Source organism: Parasteatoda tepidariorum, chromosome 10 (assembly GCF_043381705.1).
Source record: "Parasteatoda tepidariorum isolate YZ-2023 chromosome 10, CAS_Ptep_4.0, whole genome shotgun sequence".
NCBI lineage: Eukaryota > Metazoa > Arthropoda > Arachnida > Araneae > Theridiidae > Parasteatoda > Parasteatoda tepidariorum.
The window spans coordinates 84870663-84889108 of record NC_092213.1 but is presented as its reverse complement, the minus strand read 5'-3'; the positions used below and the strand labels follow the sequence as shown (position 1 = coordinate 84889108).

Below are 18446 nucleotides of genomic sequence, written 5' to 3'. Positions count from 1 at the left end.
ACCCTTCCACAGGAAATAATTATGGACCCCATTGGGGGTACACTATGTATATTTAAAATAGTGCATTAAAACAAGTAAATTCGAAGTCACTTTTCAATGTTAACAAACGTCCCGATATCGGCCTTTAATATTAACCCATAATGTTTTAATTGGGTCACGTATTATATTACCTAGGAATAGTGTACCCTACCAAAGGAAATAATTATAGACTCTCTAGGGGGCACACAATGTGGCCCTGTATTTTACTATGTATGTATATCTAAAATAAGTGTTCTGAAAAGCTTAAAATGAGGAAATTCGCCTTTTAAAGAGGTTTAAAAATTCAAAGACATTTTCCGATGTTAACTAACGCAAGGCGCGATATCATACTTTAATATTGACCCATAATATTTGAATTTGACTACGTATTATATTACCGGTTAATAGTGTACCCCATACCAGAGGAATTAATTATAGGTCAATTAGGGGGTACACAATGAGGCCCTGTATTTTAGTATTGCGAAATCAGACACAAAAACTTCAGATCCACCTATCAGATCCGAATAACACACCAATCAGATTCGAAAACTTTTTTGCCTTTGAACTTTGCTTCTTTATTTAACTGACTTTAAAGGTAGTTGGCAGGAATCGCTATAAACTTTTGTTTTTCTGTATCACACTTCTCGCTACACTACTTCTTTTAAAAAGTAGCACGCTACACTACAAACTACGGAAAAAAGTAGCGACTACAGTAGTTTCGCCACTTGTAGCGCTTTACTTTCGACCTCTGATCAACAGTGTCACTTTCAATAGTTCAATATTTGATAAATACAGTAAAACCTAGCTACAACAATATTTTGGGGAGCAAATAAATATATTGTTGTAGAGTGGCGTATTATTATATCAAGGGCCTATATATTTTGGGGACACAATGAGATTTTTTTTAAATTGTAATGCTATATATGCATTAATAAATAAGATAAGTTCATAATCAGCAGTGAGACTTCTTTTGCCAGAGAAGACGGTAAAAAATTGCAAAATATGATAAGATTTTTACATTATTTGAAAACCAATAATGTTTGGAGAAAATAAATTTTAAATTTTTAAAAAAAATTGCTTTACAGAGGTTTATTGCTTCAGAGAATATCGCAATATTGAAAGGTGGATTACATTAATTCATATGCAAGTTCGTCGGGACCACGAAACATTATTGTAATAGAGGAATTTATTGTTATATCGGATATCGTTGTAGCGAGAGTTCACTGTAGTATTAAAATTGCTATTTCTGGCCATTGGCTGGTAACAAAATTTCCTAGTTTTGTGTTTTAGTAATGAGAAATGAAAGTGTAACACGAATGTTTTTGTAAAATTTTTTGAATGAAGCTGAAATATGATAGAATTTTTATTAGTCTTTTTTTTCTATAACTTGAGCTTGACATTACAGGAACTCATAAATCTGTTATAGGATGTTATTTTGCGTGCAAAATAGCCTTGGAAGTTGGCGAACAAATGCAAATTCATACACTCACGCTATAGTGTTCAACGTTCATAAAGTGAAAAGTTTTTGGCAAATAATGAAATAAAATTAATACAATGTTTACTTTCATTATTAAAATATCAAAACTGTCAAATCAAAATAAACTTGTTGAATCAGGAGTTATTTAACTTCCTCTTAATAAATCTTTGAAAGTGCGTGTATATGCGTCAACAAGTTCATTAAAATCGTCTGCTTAATCTAGATATTTCGTTCTATGTGATTGAATTTACTAGATTACAGTTCCAGTTAACCTTTAACAAAATATGAATAAATTTATCGTATATTTCAGTTTGTTATTTTTTAGTGCATCGCTTGCTGATGAATGCGAAGATGGTTATATGAAAGTATACAAAAAAATGCAAGGTAATAAAGCCTTTTTTTTAATTTTATTTTCCTTCGTAATAAAATCTCAAACTTCTTAATCCTGAAATTAATTTGCATTTTCAGAACAATATCAAGTGTCAAAAAGATTTTGTTGAACTCTCATACTCAAAATTACAAAAGAGTTCTATTCATGTATATGTGTTTAAAAAAAAAGGGAAACCACCTGAATAACTTTTGATCTAGTAATTTTAGCAACCACCTTTTAATATGCCATTTTTTAAAAAATAATTTTATAATTTTCACAGTGTTTGATCGATCTCGTACTAATTGTGTAATTTTTCTTTTAAAATTCCATTCTTCAAAAACATGTAAAAATTTATGTAACCTTGTAAGTGATAATTTGTCGACTATTATTATATAAATCAATAAAAATAACAAACAATTATGAAAATAGTTTTGGTTTGAAATTATAATCGGATAAACTAACTTTATAATTGAGAGCAAAATTTTTTTAATTAGCTTAAAAAGTTTTCAAGATATTGCAAAACACGCAAAAAGTAAAATCAATATTTAAGAATCCATATAGTTAACCCTGACAAAACTATTGGGCCTGTATAGCCAAATTCATCGTAGAAATTTATTCAGCATGTTATTGTGTCTGATTTCCTAACTTATTCTTCTTCTTCTTCGTCAGCGCAACAGCCCCTTGCAGGCCTTGGCTGCTTCAACAGCTGATTATTTATTCCGCGTAATAGGCTAATGATTATAACTTAAAGTTAACTAATTAGTATATTAGAGGTCATTCCATTATATATATATACTTTTGGTAAGGGCAATATTACCAGCGCAAGAAAAATAGCACTTTTAAGGTTGGGACTTTATTAGAAACACTTTAAGTTGCGTATTTTATGATATGAATTTTCAATATATATTTTTTTTTCTCTAAACATTTCAGATATGGCGAAGAATAAGGATGATGGTGCTAAATGCTTGGAAGGCTGTAAAGTAAGTTTCTAAAATGTTCCAATTATTTCAACCCTATTATTAAATTAGATTAGATTTTTTTTCCCTCGAAACAACAAATACCCAAGGTATATTTCGACAAATATCTTCGCTATGTTATTATAAATAATACCTATAAACTCCTCTTACTGTACCTGGGCGTATTACTAGACGCACTATAATATTCTATGTAAAATCTTAATTATCAGATGATATTCTATACAGCTTTATTGTTTTTATTTGACTCTTTGCACTTGTTTACGTTACGTGTATCGATTAGTCAAATGAGACGATATATTAATATATAAGTTTGACGATGGAATAAAATAGACGATATAAATATAGAATATTTATTACATCAAGCATTATATTAGTATATTATAATAATTACATCAAATTACTAGATGCACTGAAGTGTTTAAATAATGATATGATTTGCACGAGTTCATAGGCAATACTTTTATATTTAAACATACATGTAATGGGTTTTTATTCAGGATATTTTTTATATACTTCCTATTTGTATTTATTTTTAACGTATTGCATTACAATGTTAGCCCATCGATACACGAATGTAAACAAGTGCAAACCGGTTTCATCCGAGTAAAAATAATACTGCTGTATAGTATCACCTGATAATTATAATTTTACATAGAATCTTATAGTGCTTCTAATAATATGACCAGGGACTGTACTTTATTTCCTTTTGTATTCAAGATATATTTTGACAAAAGTTATCTTGACCCAAGATAAGTTTTGACAAAAAAACTATATGTTATTTACTATATAATATCTGAATACACCTCCTGCTCTTTTTCATTTTGTAAGAAATGCAGTTGATTTGAGGTGAAGAATTGACTTTCTTCTAAACAGGCAAGTGAGGCATTGTTTTGGAAGTTTTTTTTTAACGCTGAATTGAAGGAGACCAATCCTGAGACAATCGAATTAATAGTTTAGAAGTTATATGGGTTTTATATTTTTAAAAAAAGTACAAATTTATATTTGTACCCATTAATGTATCTGATACTGCTATTAAAGAAGTGGGACTTCTTGCTCGGTATTTTTTTACGCTGATCAAATGAGCCTATGCGCAAGTCAATAGCACAAAGAGTTTTCAAAGTAGAAAAAGTACTTTTTTATTTTTGTCACGTTACACATTTCAATTTATTATGAAGAATTATCTGAACATGTAAATTATATTTCCCGACGTAATCTTCCAAGCTGAATTGAAGGAAACTAATCCTGATACTATTGTCCTCATAGTAATCCTGATACTATAATTCTGATACTCATCCTGATACTTTAGAAGCTACAAGCGTTTTCATGTAACTATGAATAACAGAAATGGATGGTTGTCGACTTCCACCGGTGAATGTTGACAATCACATAGTCGCTTTGGTAAATCTCCGAAATATATACTTGGTTTAGTTAAGTGCCACTGTCTATTATGCTCTATATCAATGATTTTTTGAGGCTCAGTGCTACTGCCTGGTATACATTTGCCTGGTATGCCCTACATCAATGTTTTTTAAGGTCACGTGCCACTGTCCAGTATGCATTTAACCGGTACTCCAGAACACTGATGTTCCTCCTAATCTATCCTCAGCAGATATTGAAATATCGAATAAATATAATAATATCAATGAGAGCCGTGATGGCTCCGGGGACAGAGCGTTCGTCTTCCAATGAGGTGAACTGGGTTTGAATCCCAGGCGATGACTGGTAGATACAAATCCGCATCCGGCTTGCACCGACCACAGTGCTGACGTAAAATATCCTCAGTGGTAGACGGATCATGGGTTAGAGTCCCCTTGCCGTCAGGCTATCCCTGGTTGGTTTTCGCGGTTTTCCTTCATCGTGTAATGCAAATGCGGGTTCTCCCAATATATGATCTAGAAATTCCCTTGTCTTCTGGATTGGGCTCAAAATTACAAGACTACAGATTGAACAACAGTAGTCGTAAACCCTAAATTGAGTCGGTTGTTCAACGACGGTCATAGAATAAAATAGTTTAAATAATTAAAAATTATGATTTCACCTCACGTAGACAACCTCACATAGACAGCCTCTATATAGCGAAGTACAAATAGTACAAAGTCATATCATAGGTCGTACTTTGAATACTTAAAAATATTGCAACTTTTGTACTATTTACTTTATTCACTCGTGAATAATCTCATTCAATTATACTTAAATAAAGTGCAAGGGAAATGGCAATAATAAATATCAGTTAAATAGCAATATCAAATACTCAAATAGGTACTTTGTTTTCTAAAAATGCAGTTCTCCTCCCCCCCCCCCCATNTTCTTTTTTTTTTTTTTTTTTTTTTTTTAAGAAAAAGAGGGCATCGTCGAGAGGAGAATTAGTTTACAGGCATTGTTTATAATAAGATTTAAAAAAAAAAAAAAATTCACAAAATATCTTGTGAATTAATTTTTTCCTTTTTTTTTTTTGTTATCCTTATTGAACTGTATTCATTATATGTTCTGTTACTTTTTCAAGTCCATTTGAAAAGTAATATAAAGTCTGAGGCTTTTTAAGGTAAGTGTTATTTAATTAATTTCAAAATACGGGAGAGGGTTAATCAATTTCAGGCGATGTATTTAACCGCCTCCCTGATTAACCCGAGTTAACTCGGGCACGCATATATTGCAAATATTTATCATCCCGAGAAAACTCGGGCTTAGTAGAATTTGTCAGTTCGTTTTGTTTTATCACGTTTTGACTCTGTCGGAAGCAAAAAACATAATCTGCTGTGATTGGAAGTTTGCCAAGTTTTGTTTGGTTTGTTGTTGTTAATTTACGTCGCACTAGAGCTGCACAATGGGCTATTGGCGACGGTCTGGGAAACATCCCGGAGGATGATCCGAAGACATGCCATCACAATTTTGATCCTCTGCGGAGGGGATGGCACCCCCGCTTCGGTAGCCCGACGACCTGTGCTCGAAGTCGAGCACTTCACGGTAGAACAGTTTAACGAGGACCAATACCGCACACCCTCGGTCCCTACGCAGACTGATCCAAGTGGTCACCCGCCCGCACACTGACCGTAGCCAGTGATGCTTGACTTCGGTGATCTGCTGGGAACCGTGTCTTAACGATCAGTCCACTGCGGGACAAGTTTTGTTTGGGAGTTTTGATGTTGGACTGTAGACGTGTTTTGTGCGATTGTATATACGATGGTTTCTGAATCTACATAGCAATAAGAGTATAAAAAAAACAGTGCGTGGAGTCCCTCCGCTCGGAAGAAGTTAAACTTCGCAACCTGCGACGTTAATTGTAGAAGAATCAGCAGTCGTAGAAGGATCAATAGTTCTATTCAACGACTCTTTTTCCTGCTCCGCTCGCTTCCGTGCTCTGTAATAACGGTAATATTGTGCATTTTTCCCTCGTGAACCTCTTGAACCAGTGCTTGTGATTGCCTCATCGTCTCGCCCTGGAAAATGTATTTGTATTAATAATGTATGTGAATGCGTCATAATGTAATTTCAAAAGAGAAACAATCAATTGGTATTCACAACAGACGTACCTTGACATAACCTTAAATCCGTCGCATTGTCCGTGGGATTGCTTTCACTCATTTTTTACAATTGCTATCCACTAAGTTTGAAAATAAAAAGTACTACGCTATTAAATTATATGTGTATCAAAACAAACTAAAAAAATATTTATAGAAAAACAATACTTTTATTATTTTTATGCTAGTGAGAACCAAAACAATATGGAAATGAATGAGGGAAAACTGGATCCTACCACGTTGTTCAAAATGTAGCGTACAATGTTCCTACAAAAATGTAGCGTTAAACGTTTAACGCAACCTTGTTGGAAGTCGCATAAGAAGTATAACATCAAAAAAAAGCGTATTCCTTCACAGATGTTTGAAAAGTTTCACTTTGTGTTGTCCCTTGTTTTAAGAACTATCATACAAAGACTAATATTTAACTTCTTTCATTTGCCCCAAAATAACTCGGGATAGTTAACTGTTTTTAAATTAAAGGCTTCTTACACATAAAAAATTCAAATTTCAATTTAAAGCTTGTGTATTATGTTTTATTTTAGTTCCTTGTATTTATTAATAAAAATAAAATAAAAAATATGTTGATTTTTTGCATTTTTTTTTCAATGTAATTTGTAAAGGAAGTGGTTAATACCATAGTGTGATGAACTATCAAAATGCAACAATAGTAATTATAATCCTAAAAAAAAAAAAAAACAAGGGGAAAAAAACAGCAACATTAAAATGAACGACTTCTTAGCTTTTTTTAAAAAAAAAAAAAAAAAAAAAAAAAAAAAACATTAAATTAACTATTTCTTTGCTCCAAATGGACTTATTCCACTATCGAAAATAACGGCTCATGTCTGCATATAGGAGTTTCATTTGATTATGTTTTCTGAATTCTTTTAGATGTGTACAAGCATTATTCTTGACGAGACAGCTGAGGCGCAAGCAAAAATGGTAATATGCTTTCATTATTATTATTAACATTATAACTATTTTTGCTACTAGTTGGTGATGTTTCGTTGATTGACGATGGTGTAACTGCAACTACGATTATTTAACATCAATTTATTAGTATACAAGGCATGTTAACTTGAACCTATCTTTTTATTTTATATCTTATTTTATATCCGCCGGCGAGCAGCCAACCCAATTTCGGGTCTACGACCACTAATGTTAAACTCCGTAGCCTTGTCATTTTGAACCCAATCGAGAAGAAAAGGAAACTCCTGAATCAGTACCCCCAGATGCACTGATTTACTATGGGAACATGGAGGACTTTGTGACTCGACAGATTTAACGTGCATCAGTCACCATTTACTACACGGGGAGTCTTCGGTCGGTACCTTTAGATTGATGAAAGTTGATAGTTGATTTTGATTGAGAAAGTTGATCAAAAGTACCTTTTGATTTTGGGGTTCCTTTTTTTTTTTATCATAACCGTCGTTGAACAGCCGACCCAATTTTTTGGTTTTACAACTACTATTGTTCAACTCCGTAGCCTTGTCATTTTGAACCCAATCCAGAAGACAAGGGAACTCCTAGATCAAGTATTGGGAGAAATTTGCCTTCGTGGAGGACTTTTTGATGTAACTAACCCGCATTTGCGTAACATGGAGGGGAAATCCACGACAACCTCCCATGGTTAGCCTGATGGCAAACAGACTCTAGCCCATGATCCGTCTACCACTGACGATATTTCACATCAGCACTGTGGTTGGTGCAAGCCAGATGCGGATTTGTATCGACCAGCCATCGCTGGGATTCGAACCCGGGTCCCCTCAGTGGAAGGCGAATGCTCTATCCCCTGAGTCATCGCGGCTTTTTGATTGGTGAAAGTTGCCATGGTCGATGACTACTTTCCCCATGCAGGTCTTTTTTTTTGTTGACTACCATCGGCTCATATTTCTTACAGCCAACTAACTATTGAAATTAAAATTCAGTGGCGTCGAAAACTATTCTACACTATTATTCATAAGTCTTTTTTTTATTATTGTTATTATTACATTACTAATCTAGTTATTTATAGACACATTCTCGATATAACGACAATTCGACTCACTACTACGAATTGTCGTTATAACATACTGCATTGAGTGTTTACTAATTGCTATAAATTGGTTTGTTTTCATTTAATTTTTTAGCAACAATTTATGCGTGACGTAAAGAAAATGACGCCTAATGAAAAAAGGAATATAATGGTAAGAAAGAATTTTAAAGAGTCAAAATTCCTGTTTGAATTTTCAGTAACTCAAATTTTCTTTACGATTTGTAGGGAGTCCTGAGTTAAAATTGTCTGAATTAAAAAAGATATTAAAATTTCATGAAGAGGATATAAAACAAACGATCAACAATGTATGAAAACATTGTTTATAAACATGTTTATAAAACATGCTTTGCTCCTTGTAAATAGTATAGGCATCTCACGGTTACTTGATTTTTTACCTCTCTTTAATTCCCAGGTAGCAAAATAAGGTTTATTTTAAGGTTACCTTTTAATGTAAACCTAAAAAGGTTTTTATGGCGGTTTACGTGTAAACCTTCTAACCTTAAAACGAAATCTGTGACAATCTTCTGTATTCTACGCACATGACCCTAATCTCAAACCTTAAAAAACAACCTTCTATATAAAAACCTTAAATCTAGGTTGTCTTAGGGTTTTCAAGCATTTAAAATTCCTCGCATCAAGCTAGTCTCAAGGTGAAAATAATCTTAAATCTAGGTAATTATAAGGTTTATTTTTGCAGAGTCTTGTAATGCTCAGCTAAAATCCACCTTGTCATGAAATTTTAATGGACAAATGCAATTGCATCCTATCGCTAGTGTGACGTCAACTAAAACGTCATTATGAACCGAAGTGACGATACGAAGTGACGACGAAAGCTTTAAAAAACAATTTTTAATCCTTTTAGGATGAAAGGTTTTAAACTGCAATATTTTTGCATTATTGAAAAAAGGTTTTTAGTACAAACATTTTCGTGACAATAACAGGAAAATTCCGACACAAAGTCGCCGTAAGGTTATATGCTTTCTGGGTTTCTCCGTTACCATGGTTATGGCAAATATTGCTCCCACGTAAAAACAATCTAACTTCTGACTGACTGATAACCATAACAGGGGAGAGGGGAAAAGTGTGAAGAGTGGGTTAATCGCGGAACATTGAGACACCTATCCTATTTTTTGAAAAAAGAACACTATATTCTATTGACATATGGTGCCTACCAATATTTTTTTATCATCCACAGTCCCTGGCCAAATTATCAGACGAGAAATGAATATTGACGCTGCTTTGTGGGATGAAATTATTTACATTGGGTTGAAAAAATGAAGGGTTAGGACAATTAACTTACGGGTTAATAATAATAGTAGAACTTCAGAGATTTAAGTTGGACCTAGGGCCACTATTTCTATCTCTACAATTATTTTGAGAGTTAGATACATTACAGCCCCTGGTCAAATCATTCGACGTACTCTAGGATTCTATGTAAAATTATAATTATCAGGTGATACTCTATACAGCTTTGTTGTTTTTAGGTGGCTGAAACCGGTTTGCACTTGCTTGCGTTTGTGCATAAATGGGTTAAATTAGACGATATATCATATAAATTTGATGATAGAATAATTTAGACGATATATTATATAAATATAGAATATTTATTATATCAAGCATTATATTAGTATACTAGGAGGCTTCGCCCCCTGCTCGCTGGCGCTCACCAACCCCCGGAACTGCTTTCGCAGTTCATTTCGGATTGCTTCGCAATCCAATGCTCGCCTTGCTCGCTCATTGGATACGTTCTTAACGTCTAGTTTTTGTATACTTTTTTGAATACTGAAGTTCCGAAAACTTTTCACTGTAGAAAATTCTAAACCTGTACATTTCAATATTAATTTGAAATTGCAAACAGTTCACATATTTTTCTTAATCACACTATTCTAAATTTCAGTTGTTGAGAAAAGTAACTGTTGTAAGTTTTGTTTTAAAGTCTTTCCCACCAGAGGGCTAAAGCCATGTGTTGTAAAACAATATGAAATAGTAGTCTGCCACTGAACGCCGGATGTAAAGCATCGGCTTTGATGAAGATAATTTTGTATTTTTAATTCTCTGAAGGGCGCCACCTTAATAATATGGAATTTGTAAAATAAATGTATATATTTTTGATTGTTGATGAAGCCCATCATTTTGTGTTTTCATCAGTGTTCAGAAGCAGAACAACTATAAGTTTTTTATTTTATCACAAAAATATAAAATGTATAAAAAACAAAGAAAAGAGTAAGAAAATGAGTATAGTCATAGAAAAAGTTAAAATTATAATATAGTATTTGTCAGTTAAAATAAAACTTTTTGTTTAAGTCATTGCTAACAATTCAAATTTCTCCGAGGCAATTCTAAAGTATAAATTAAGGTAGTATTGTTAAGTTGAAACACAATATTTTTAGTTTTGATGTCAACAATACAATTCAATTTTTCACAAAAACGATTGTTTCCATTGTTAAGTTCAATGTCAACAATTCAAATTTTTCTGAGGCAACTCTTAACCTCTAAATATTATTTTTTTTATGTACACATTTCTAAATGTCAGTATTCAACCACAAAACAACTTAAAGTCCTCAAATTTAGCATGAAGTTGTAAAATGTAATGAAAGAGGGTCATAGCAATAATGAAAGTAGAAGTAAAGTTAGTACTGTAAAATTAAAACAATATTTTTAATCAATGAGCCAAGTTCTTCAAGAAGCAGTTGTAGAAGTAGGTTGTTTATTTAAAACTTTTTATAGAATTTCTTTAAGAACACAATTGTTAATTTGGGCATTTGGCGATACAACACTTTTAGAATTGAAGGATTTGTTACGTCAAGAGCTCAGGTATCATAATTTTGATCTAGTTGCGCTTCTCTGTCATTTTGATTTATGTTGCTAAGTTAACTTTCAAAAAATTCTATTGGCTGGCAACAGCTTTTTTATTTTTTAAGTTGTTTAGTTTTATTTCTTCTAGAATTCGTTATTTTTTTAAGCGAAATATTTTTTAACCTAACAGAATTCGTTGCCGACTGTTTTCTCTATGAATGAAGAAAATAAAGTAAATATTTAACTGTTGTGAGAAGAATCTTATTTAGTTGTTCAAAGTACTTCAGCCTAAATTTGGGAGCCACGTAAGAGAATTATATATATTAGATCAGAAACACATCATTAAAAGGCAGAATGCTTTGGTGTTTTCAAAACAAAGCAAACGTTGCCACTGCCGGAAAAGAAATACAGCCAAAATTTGGGAGCCACGTAAGCGAATTATATATAATAGATTATAATAATGAGATCAAATTTTTAGACGCACTGTAGTGTTTTAATAATGACCTGGTTTGCACGAGTTTATAGGCAATACTTTTATATTTAAACATACATGTAAAGGTTTTTTGTAGAGGAGATTTTTTATATACTTCCTATTTGTATTTATTTCAAACGTATTGTATTACAATGTTTACCCATTGATACACGAAGGTAAACAAGTGCAAACCGCGTGAAAACAATAAAGTTGTATAGTATCACCTGATAATTAAGATTTTACATAGAATCTTATAGTGCGTCTACTAATTTAGTCAGGGACTACATACGCTAAAGGGTGAAACCCGTGGTTAAAAACAAGAAACTAATTGTAATAAGAGAAGTCTGCCTGCCAATATAAAGAACACTTTTATTACTGTAGGAAAATAAAAAAGATACCAGAATTAACAGTTATTGAAGTAAAGTGAAATTTTTAATTTAGGATTGCATGGAGTCTTTTGGAAGAAAAGCAATGGATGGAATGAATTTACCTCCTGAATGTGTTGCAAATATGGAAGCTTCTAATCTGATGGTTCGGTCTATGATGGGAATATAGTAAAGCATACTCACAAAATAAAACTTTTTTCTCTCTTCTCTTGCAAATAATGTGAGCTCAATTGAAAAGCATTGACGATATAGAGTGTTTGTAATCATAAAAAATACAGAAGAATTGTAACCATTGCTTGTATACAACTTGTTAAAGTATGCAACAGTACAGAAAAAAATAATAATAAATAAAAATACAAAAATATCAACATAAAGATCAAAATTTAAAAATTCAAAAAATTGTGATCGGGCAAAATGGTTGTTGTCTAATTTTTTTTGGAAAAGCAACTTTATTGTGTTTTCATCTTGGACATATTTAACTGTTAATCCTGCACTGATCGCTTCACAATTTCGCAGACCTATATGAATGCTGCTCAGACACATATGTGTAAATTCTTTTGATGACTGAATAGACATTGAACAGCCAATAGAGATCAATATTAACATTTTCGGATGGGTACAATGGTGTTTGATGGAGATTGTAAGCTGCATCATACACCCGTTTCGGATTCACAAGTTCATTCATGAAATATGATTTGAAAGCTAGGCTTTTTTTCAATTTTACAAGAATAGTGAATGAATCATTTATATGGCGTGGTCTACAGTTTTTGTGCAAGTTATTGGGTACGTTCCCTTATGAAAAAATCGAGGTATAAATGAGGTATATTTGAAAGGTATAAAGGAGGTTGTTATTTAAATACGTCGTTAAGGTTGAAAAGGGTGCAAATGAATACCGCAAAATCAAACTCAAATATACCTTAAATATACCTCCAGAGGTATATATGTTTCAACCTGAGGTGTTTAATTTTACATCTGTGGAGAGATAGATATTTACTACTTTAAAGTGTTTTGTTTTCAACCTTAGGTCATTACTTATCAGCCTGAAGTATATTTTTTTACACTTGTGGAAGTATTTTTTCAACAACCTAAGGTGTGTCATTTTACACTTCAGGTTATTATAAATCAACCTCAGGTGTATGTTGTTCGACCTCAGGTAATTATTTTTCAACCTCAGGTATCTAATTTTATGCTTGTAGAGGTATATATTTTTCAACCTGAGGCATGTCATTTTACTCTTCAGGTTATTTCAAATCTACCTCAGGTGTAATTTTTGATAGTTGGAAAGGTGATTTTTTACTAACGTAAGGTGTATTATTTTTCACCTCAAATATAAGTTTTTATGCTTGTAAAGGAAATTTTTTTAATCAAACTAAAATATGCCATTTTTCCCTTCAGGTTATATTTTTTTATGCTAATGCTGGTAATTAAATATAATTAAAATGTTTCTCCTTAGACTGCTAATTTTTAACCTAAAATATATATCTTTTCACTTGTAGAGGTATTTATCACTCTGATGGAGTTTTTAATGTTACACATTAGGTGGTAATTACTTATTAACTTTTTACGGTCTGTCTTAATTTTCACTGCTAATCCTGATGCTAAGAAACTATTTTCTAAACACATAGGCGGAATACGGATGAATCTTTCTTTCGAAAGAATTTTCGACTGATTTCCATGTATTGTGTGAAGAAAAGTAAAATGCAATGCAAAGAATATATCTTCCTTTAATTTTGAAATACAACCCATTGGAATGTATTCTTCCTCACACAATTCAAAATAGGAATTTTCACTTAACGCCTTTAATTTATAGTTTGTGAACCTTGTGCTAATTTGCAATTAAATAGTTCATAAAATTTATTAATCTTGAATTAACATGTAGAGTTGAATAATGTTAAGTATGCTGACTCATAAACCTTAAAAGAACATTTCAAATGTTTCTGTAATTTTAATAATTTCAATTAAACTATCGTGAAAAGAGGATACATTTGTTTCAGAAAAATGTGGGAACTCATTTATATAGAACAGATGTTAAAGGCGCTAATTTTTTGTAAAAGCGAAATAACAGCAAATTTAAATAATTTAGCCAGCTTACAAATAAAAACTTTTATTAACAAAAAAAAATTAATTTTTCGTTCAAGAAATCAAAATTCTTGACAATTACTCTGCTTCTTCTGCAAGTTTGCTGTGCTTACGTTATTTGGAGCATTGGAACCTATAAATAAAAAATTTGAATTAGCGAGAGTCATATTTACATTGATAATGACAAATTTTAAAAGATTAGAATAATATTTTAAAGCTTATTTCGTTGCATAAATCACCTTTTATTATTATTTCTATTCAATTTTGAATAAATAAATGGTTTCTTTAGTAACAGCAGATGAATAAGAATAATAATAATGACCTGCAAAACTCTCCTCCCAGTATATTTCAATTCTTTATTTTGACTGTTTAAACATATCACTTAAAAAAGCTAATTTTTCTATAAGATGCATATAAAAACTGCTGTAGAAATAACACGCTTATTGAAATTCTTAATTTTCCAATAATTCAACCGACCATTTTTAATTATGGATTGTTATGCTGATATTTAAATTTTTTTCTCAGCAAATTTTGAATAAATTCAATTACACTGGCCTGCTTGTTTAAATTTTTAGTCCAATTTCGCAAAAGAAATTGTACTAAAACCAATTCTCAATGCTGCTGATTCCGAAAATAATTGTCTATCACGTAAGGTTTTTAAAAACAAAAGGTCATTTTCAACCTTTTATTTAATGTGATCAAGAATCAATCATCTTTTAATAAAAGAATGTAGAACATCAATGTTTTGTGTTTTTCATGCCCCATCGAAATAAAAGCAACATTAAGTTTATATGTTTACTTGCCTGAGGGAATAATTTAAGATAATGCTATAAAATAATGTTTTCAAAAATCAAAGATCATGCAAACTTTATCAGTAATTTTTTAGGTGAAAAGATTTCATTGAATCAAAGGAGAATAATTTACTTGTCTTTTTTCTTTTTGGTGTATATTTAGAGTTACTCCCAGGGGAAGGCTCTCCAGTTACTAGTCTCCACTTCCTCCTAGCTGCAGAGCACGTATTATTGACAGCCTTATTCAAACCTTGAAATTCTGGATGCCATTTACGGAGCAGCTCTGTAAAAGTTGCATGTTCAAGTTGAGTAAAATCAAGTTATATAAAAGTTGCATAGCAAGTTTCATTTGGAAATTTTCAGATGAGATTTTTTTTTAAGAAATTGAAGGAAATTGAAATATATATTTATATAACTTTGATAAGTTACTAATGTTGACAACAAAAATCCAGAGTCAATAATACTTTTAAACTTTTTTAACTACAATATAAGCAGATTAAGTATAGGTTCACCAAAATGATTTTAATATTTAATTGAAATAATAAAATTATTTTTTTGGAATAGCTGTCTCAGTAAATTTGTTTTATACAATATTCTTTGTGGATTAAAGATAAAAACTATTTTATTAGAGCACACTATTTATACGAAAAGTTTTCATGTTCTTTTAGTCTCTTTACGAGTCTTCACGAGTCTTATTAAAAATAAATTGAAAATCATTCCAAAATATTAAACTGCATCATGTTGATCTAGAATAATATTCAAGATTTTGCCTTAGCGGACTAAAAACTAAAATAAAACTAAACACAGTGGCGCGACAGCCCATAGAGGGCCAAGGTCTACTGTGCCCATTTCAGTTTTCTTGACCTTGGGCTCTGGGATGCAGGAGCAGATGTTCCGGTTAGGTGGTCAGCCGAACGCGGAACCCCCAGTGTTTAGTTCCCAAGCATGCTTGGTACTCATTTATCGACCCACTGAAGGGATGAAAGGCTGAGTCAACCTTGCCCGGCCCAAGGATCGAACCCAGGACCTGTGGCACGGAAGAGCGGGGCGTTGCCTTAGTGGACTAAACGGACAAAAAGTTTGAATTTTGCATGAGAATTTTTTAAGTGGATGCCAGTTTTCCTTCACCTATAGTTGCCTTTTTGCTAACTAACTTCAGATATTATTTAATAGGTGATACACATACAAATACTTTTAAGATACTCAACTAAACCAAGCTTATGTATAAAAGGGCAAGTAAACTTAAACTAGGCTGCATTAATTTCTTCGTAAAAATTTTAGTAACTTGTACTTGTCAGAATTCAATATGCTGTTGCTGGAATTATTATGGTGTTATTGAAGAAATGATTTCTGGTGAAAAGATGCGTTCTCTTAATCTTAATTTTAATGTTGAACTAAGCCATATTACACAAGTAACTAATTCTGGCAACTTTAACTTAATTCCTGTGACAAATATATCTTCTGTTTGTATTTCCATCCAGTGCGATGACACTGGAAAAATTTATTTTGCTAATGTGGTGAACAATCTAGAATTAGAATAACTTTTTTCTCTCTAGAGGCAATGTATATGTAAGTTCAGTAATCCCCGCTTATATATAATGTAATCGCTGCTAATATCAATCACTTATTATTACCGAAATTATTCGGTTCTGATTTTTTTTCATTGATATTATAGTTTTCTGTGATCCTTACATAATTTAATGTTATTAGAATTTAATTTTCAAAATTCTTTATTTATTAGCGTTATATTTTTATTTACTCTGCACATTTAAAAATAAAAAAAATTCTTTTCTTTCTCTGCGATAATGTTAGAATTTCCAATTTCTCATCATTTCTGGAGTTTAAAAACAAAATATTTTTCAGATTATGAAAATTTATGAAGTTTGCTTTATTAATTTGTGAGGGGGGTTAAAAAATTAGTTCACTAAAATTAGCTTGAATCTTATCTCATATTACATATATTTTTATTAAAAAAAAATTTCAGATTTTATTAGGAATTCTCATATATTTTTTAATGAAATTTGTTGATTTGATATGGTAAACTTGTTTCCTACCTTAGAATCACCTGTTAATAGTAAACATTAATTTAAAAAAATGAATATTTACTTCGAAAAACAGGATTGTTTTTTTTCTTCATGTTTGTAAATATATATTTTTATGAAAATGCAACTTTTGAAGAAATATTAAAATTTTTGTGTGATGTATTTACCCTGATTGCAATTTTTATTGTATATGTTTATTTTATTAGTTAAATATGTATGTTAGATTTTTGTTGAAGGCAACAAATATGCATTTCGTTCCTTACAATAGTATTGTTTATTTGTTTTATTACCTGCAATATATAGAAACTGTTAACTTTCAATTTTCAGTGATTTATTTATAAGAGAAATTATGAACCTTTTACTCAATCAGCTTGCATACTGCTACGTTAAAACATATACATTTAAGCAAAACAAAAAGAATAGTTATATTTGAATAAATTACAAACAATAAAATATACTGTGCGTAACCTGCTGTAACGATTCACCAGTAACGTTACCCTAAACAGCGACGAGAAATATTTAGATTGATCTGTCTTATTGCTAAGCCTACAACAATAGCCTCAAAGAATATCCTCCGACTTAAATAATGTAAGATCAGGACGCGTCTTTAAAACAAAAATAATGAAATTTAAGTTTGAAAGTTGAGGCATATTTGATTAAAAGTGACAAAGCTAAATTAATAAATGTCAAGCACACTTACCGAATTTTAAAGAAACTTTCGATTGTAAACACACACGCCATTTGCCGGCTAGCACGGAACTCTGGGAAGTGAGCTAGTTGATATGAAGTGTACTTTAAACAACCTTAAAACAACCTTAGGTATAAATAAAATGACTTCATACATCTCAATAAAGACCTCACTCTCTTTAGTTGAAAAAAATTATATTTTTTATACCTCGTAAATACCTCTTTTGTTACAAGTGTAAAAAAAACAACCTGGTGAACCTTAAAAACTGCCTCATGATTCTGGTTGATATGAAGTGAATTTTAAACAACCTCAAAATAAGCTTAGGTATAAATAAAAGGACTTCATATACCTCAATAAATATCTCACTCTCGTTAGTTGAAATAAGGTCAATTTTTTTATACCTCAAAAATACCTCTTTTATTACAAGTATCAGAAAATCAACTTGGTATACCTTAAAAATCACCTTATCAGTCTGGTTGATTTAAAGTGAATTTTAAACAACCTCAAAACAAGCTGAAGTGTATATAAAACTACCTCGTACACCTTAATTACAACCTTTACGAGGTATAATTTTTATTGCTGTTTTCTGTGCAACCTTAAATATACCTCAAATATACCTCAAATCAACCTTAACATCTCAAAAATACCTCAAATCAACCTTAAATGTACCTTAAATTTTCGTAAGGGTTGACAATGGATTCTTTTATCCCTAACTGGTGATCAACACCCAATTCTCATATTAGCATGAAAGGGGTTCCGAGAGTCACCATTCGCTTCTCGGTAGGGTTCAATTCTCGCAA

The 18446-nt window shown here is 31.6% G+C and overlaps 1 protein-coding gene and 1 long non-coding RNA gene across 2 annotated transcripts; one reads left to right on the top strand and one right to left on the bottom strand.

Annotated features, from left to right (window-relative positions):
- Positions 1 to 1680: 1680 nt before the first annotated feature.
- Positions 1681 to 12461, top strand: LOC107437609 (uncharacterized). Its single transcript, XM_043045080.2, has 5 exons — positions 1681 to 1879; positions 2796 to 2845; positions 7249 to 7299; positions 8487 to 8543; positions 12102 to 12461. The coding sequence occupies exons 1-5, from the start codon at positions 1780 to 1782 to the stop codon at positions 12213 to 12215; spliced, it is 372 nt and encodes a 123-aa protein (XP_042901014.1). The 5' UTR covers positions 1681 to 1779; the 3' UTR covers positions 12216 to 12461.
- Positions 12462 to 14134: 1673 nt separating this feature from the next.
- LOC122269886 (uncharacterized) lies at positions 14135 to 18045 on the bottom strand. Its single transcript, XR_006225448.2, has 3 exons — positions 17659 to 18045; positions 15050 to 15199; positions 14135 to 14258 (listed from the first exon to the last, which is right to left on the bottom strand). It is a non-coding gene; the product is annotated as an uncharacterized lncRNA (long non-coding RNA).
- Between the last annotated feature and the right edge of the window lie 401 nt (positions 18046 to 18446).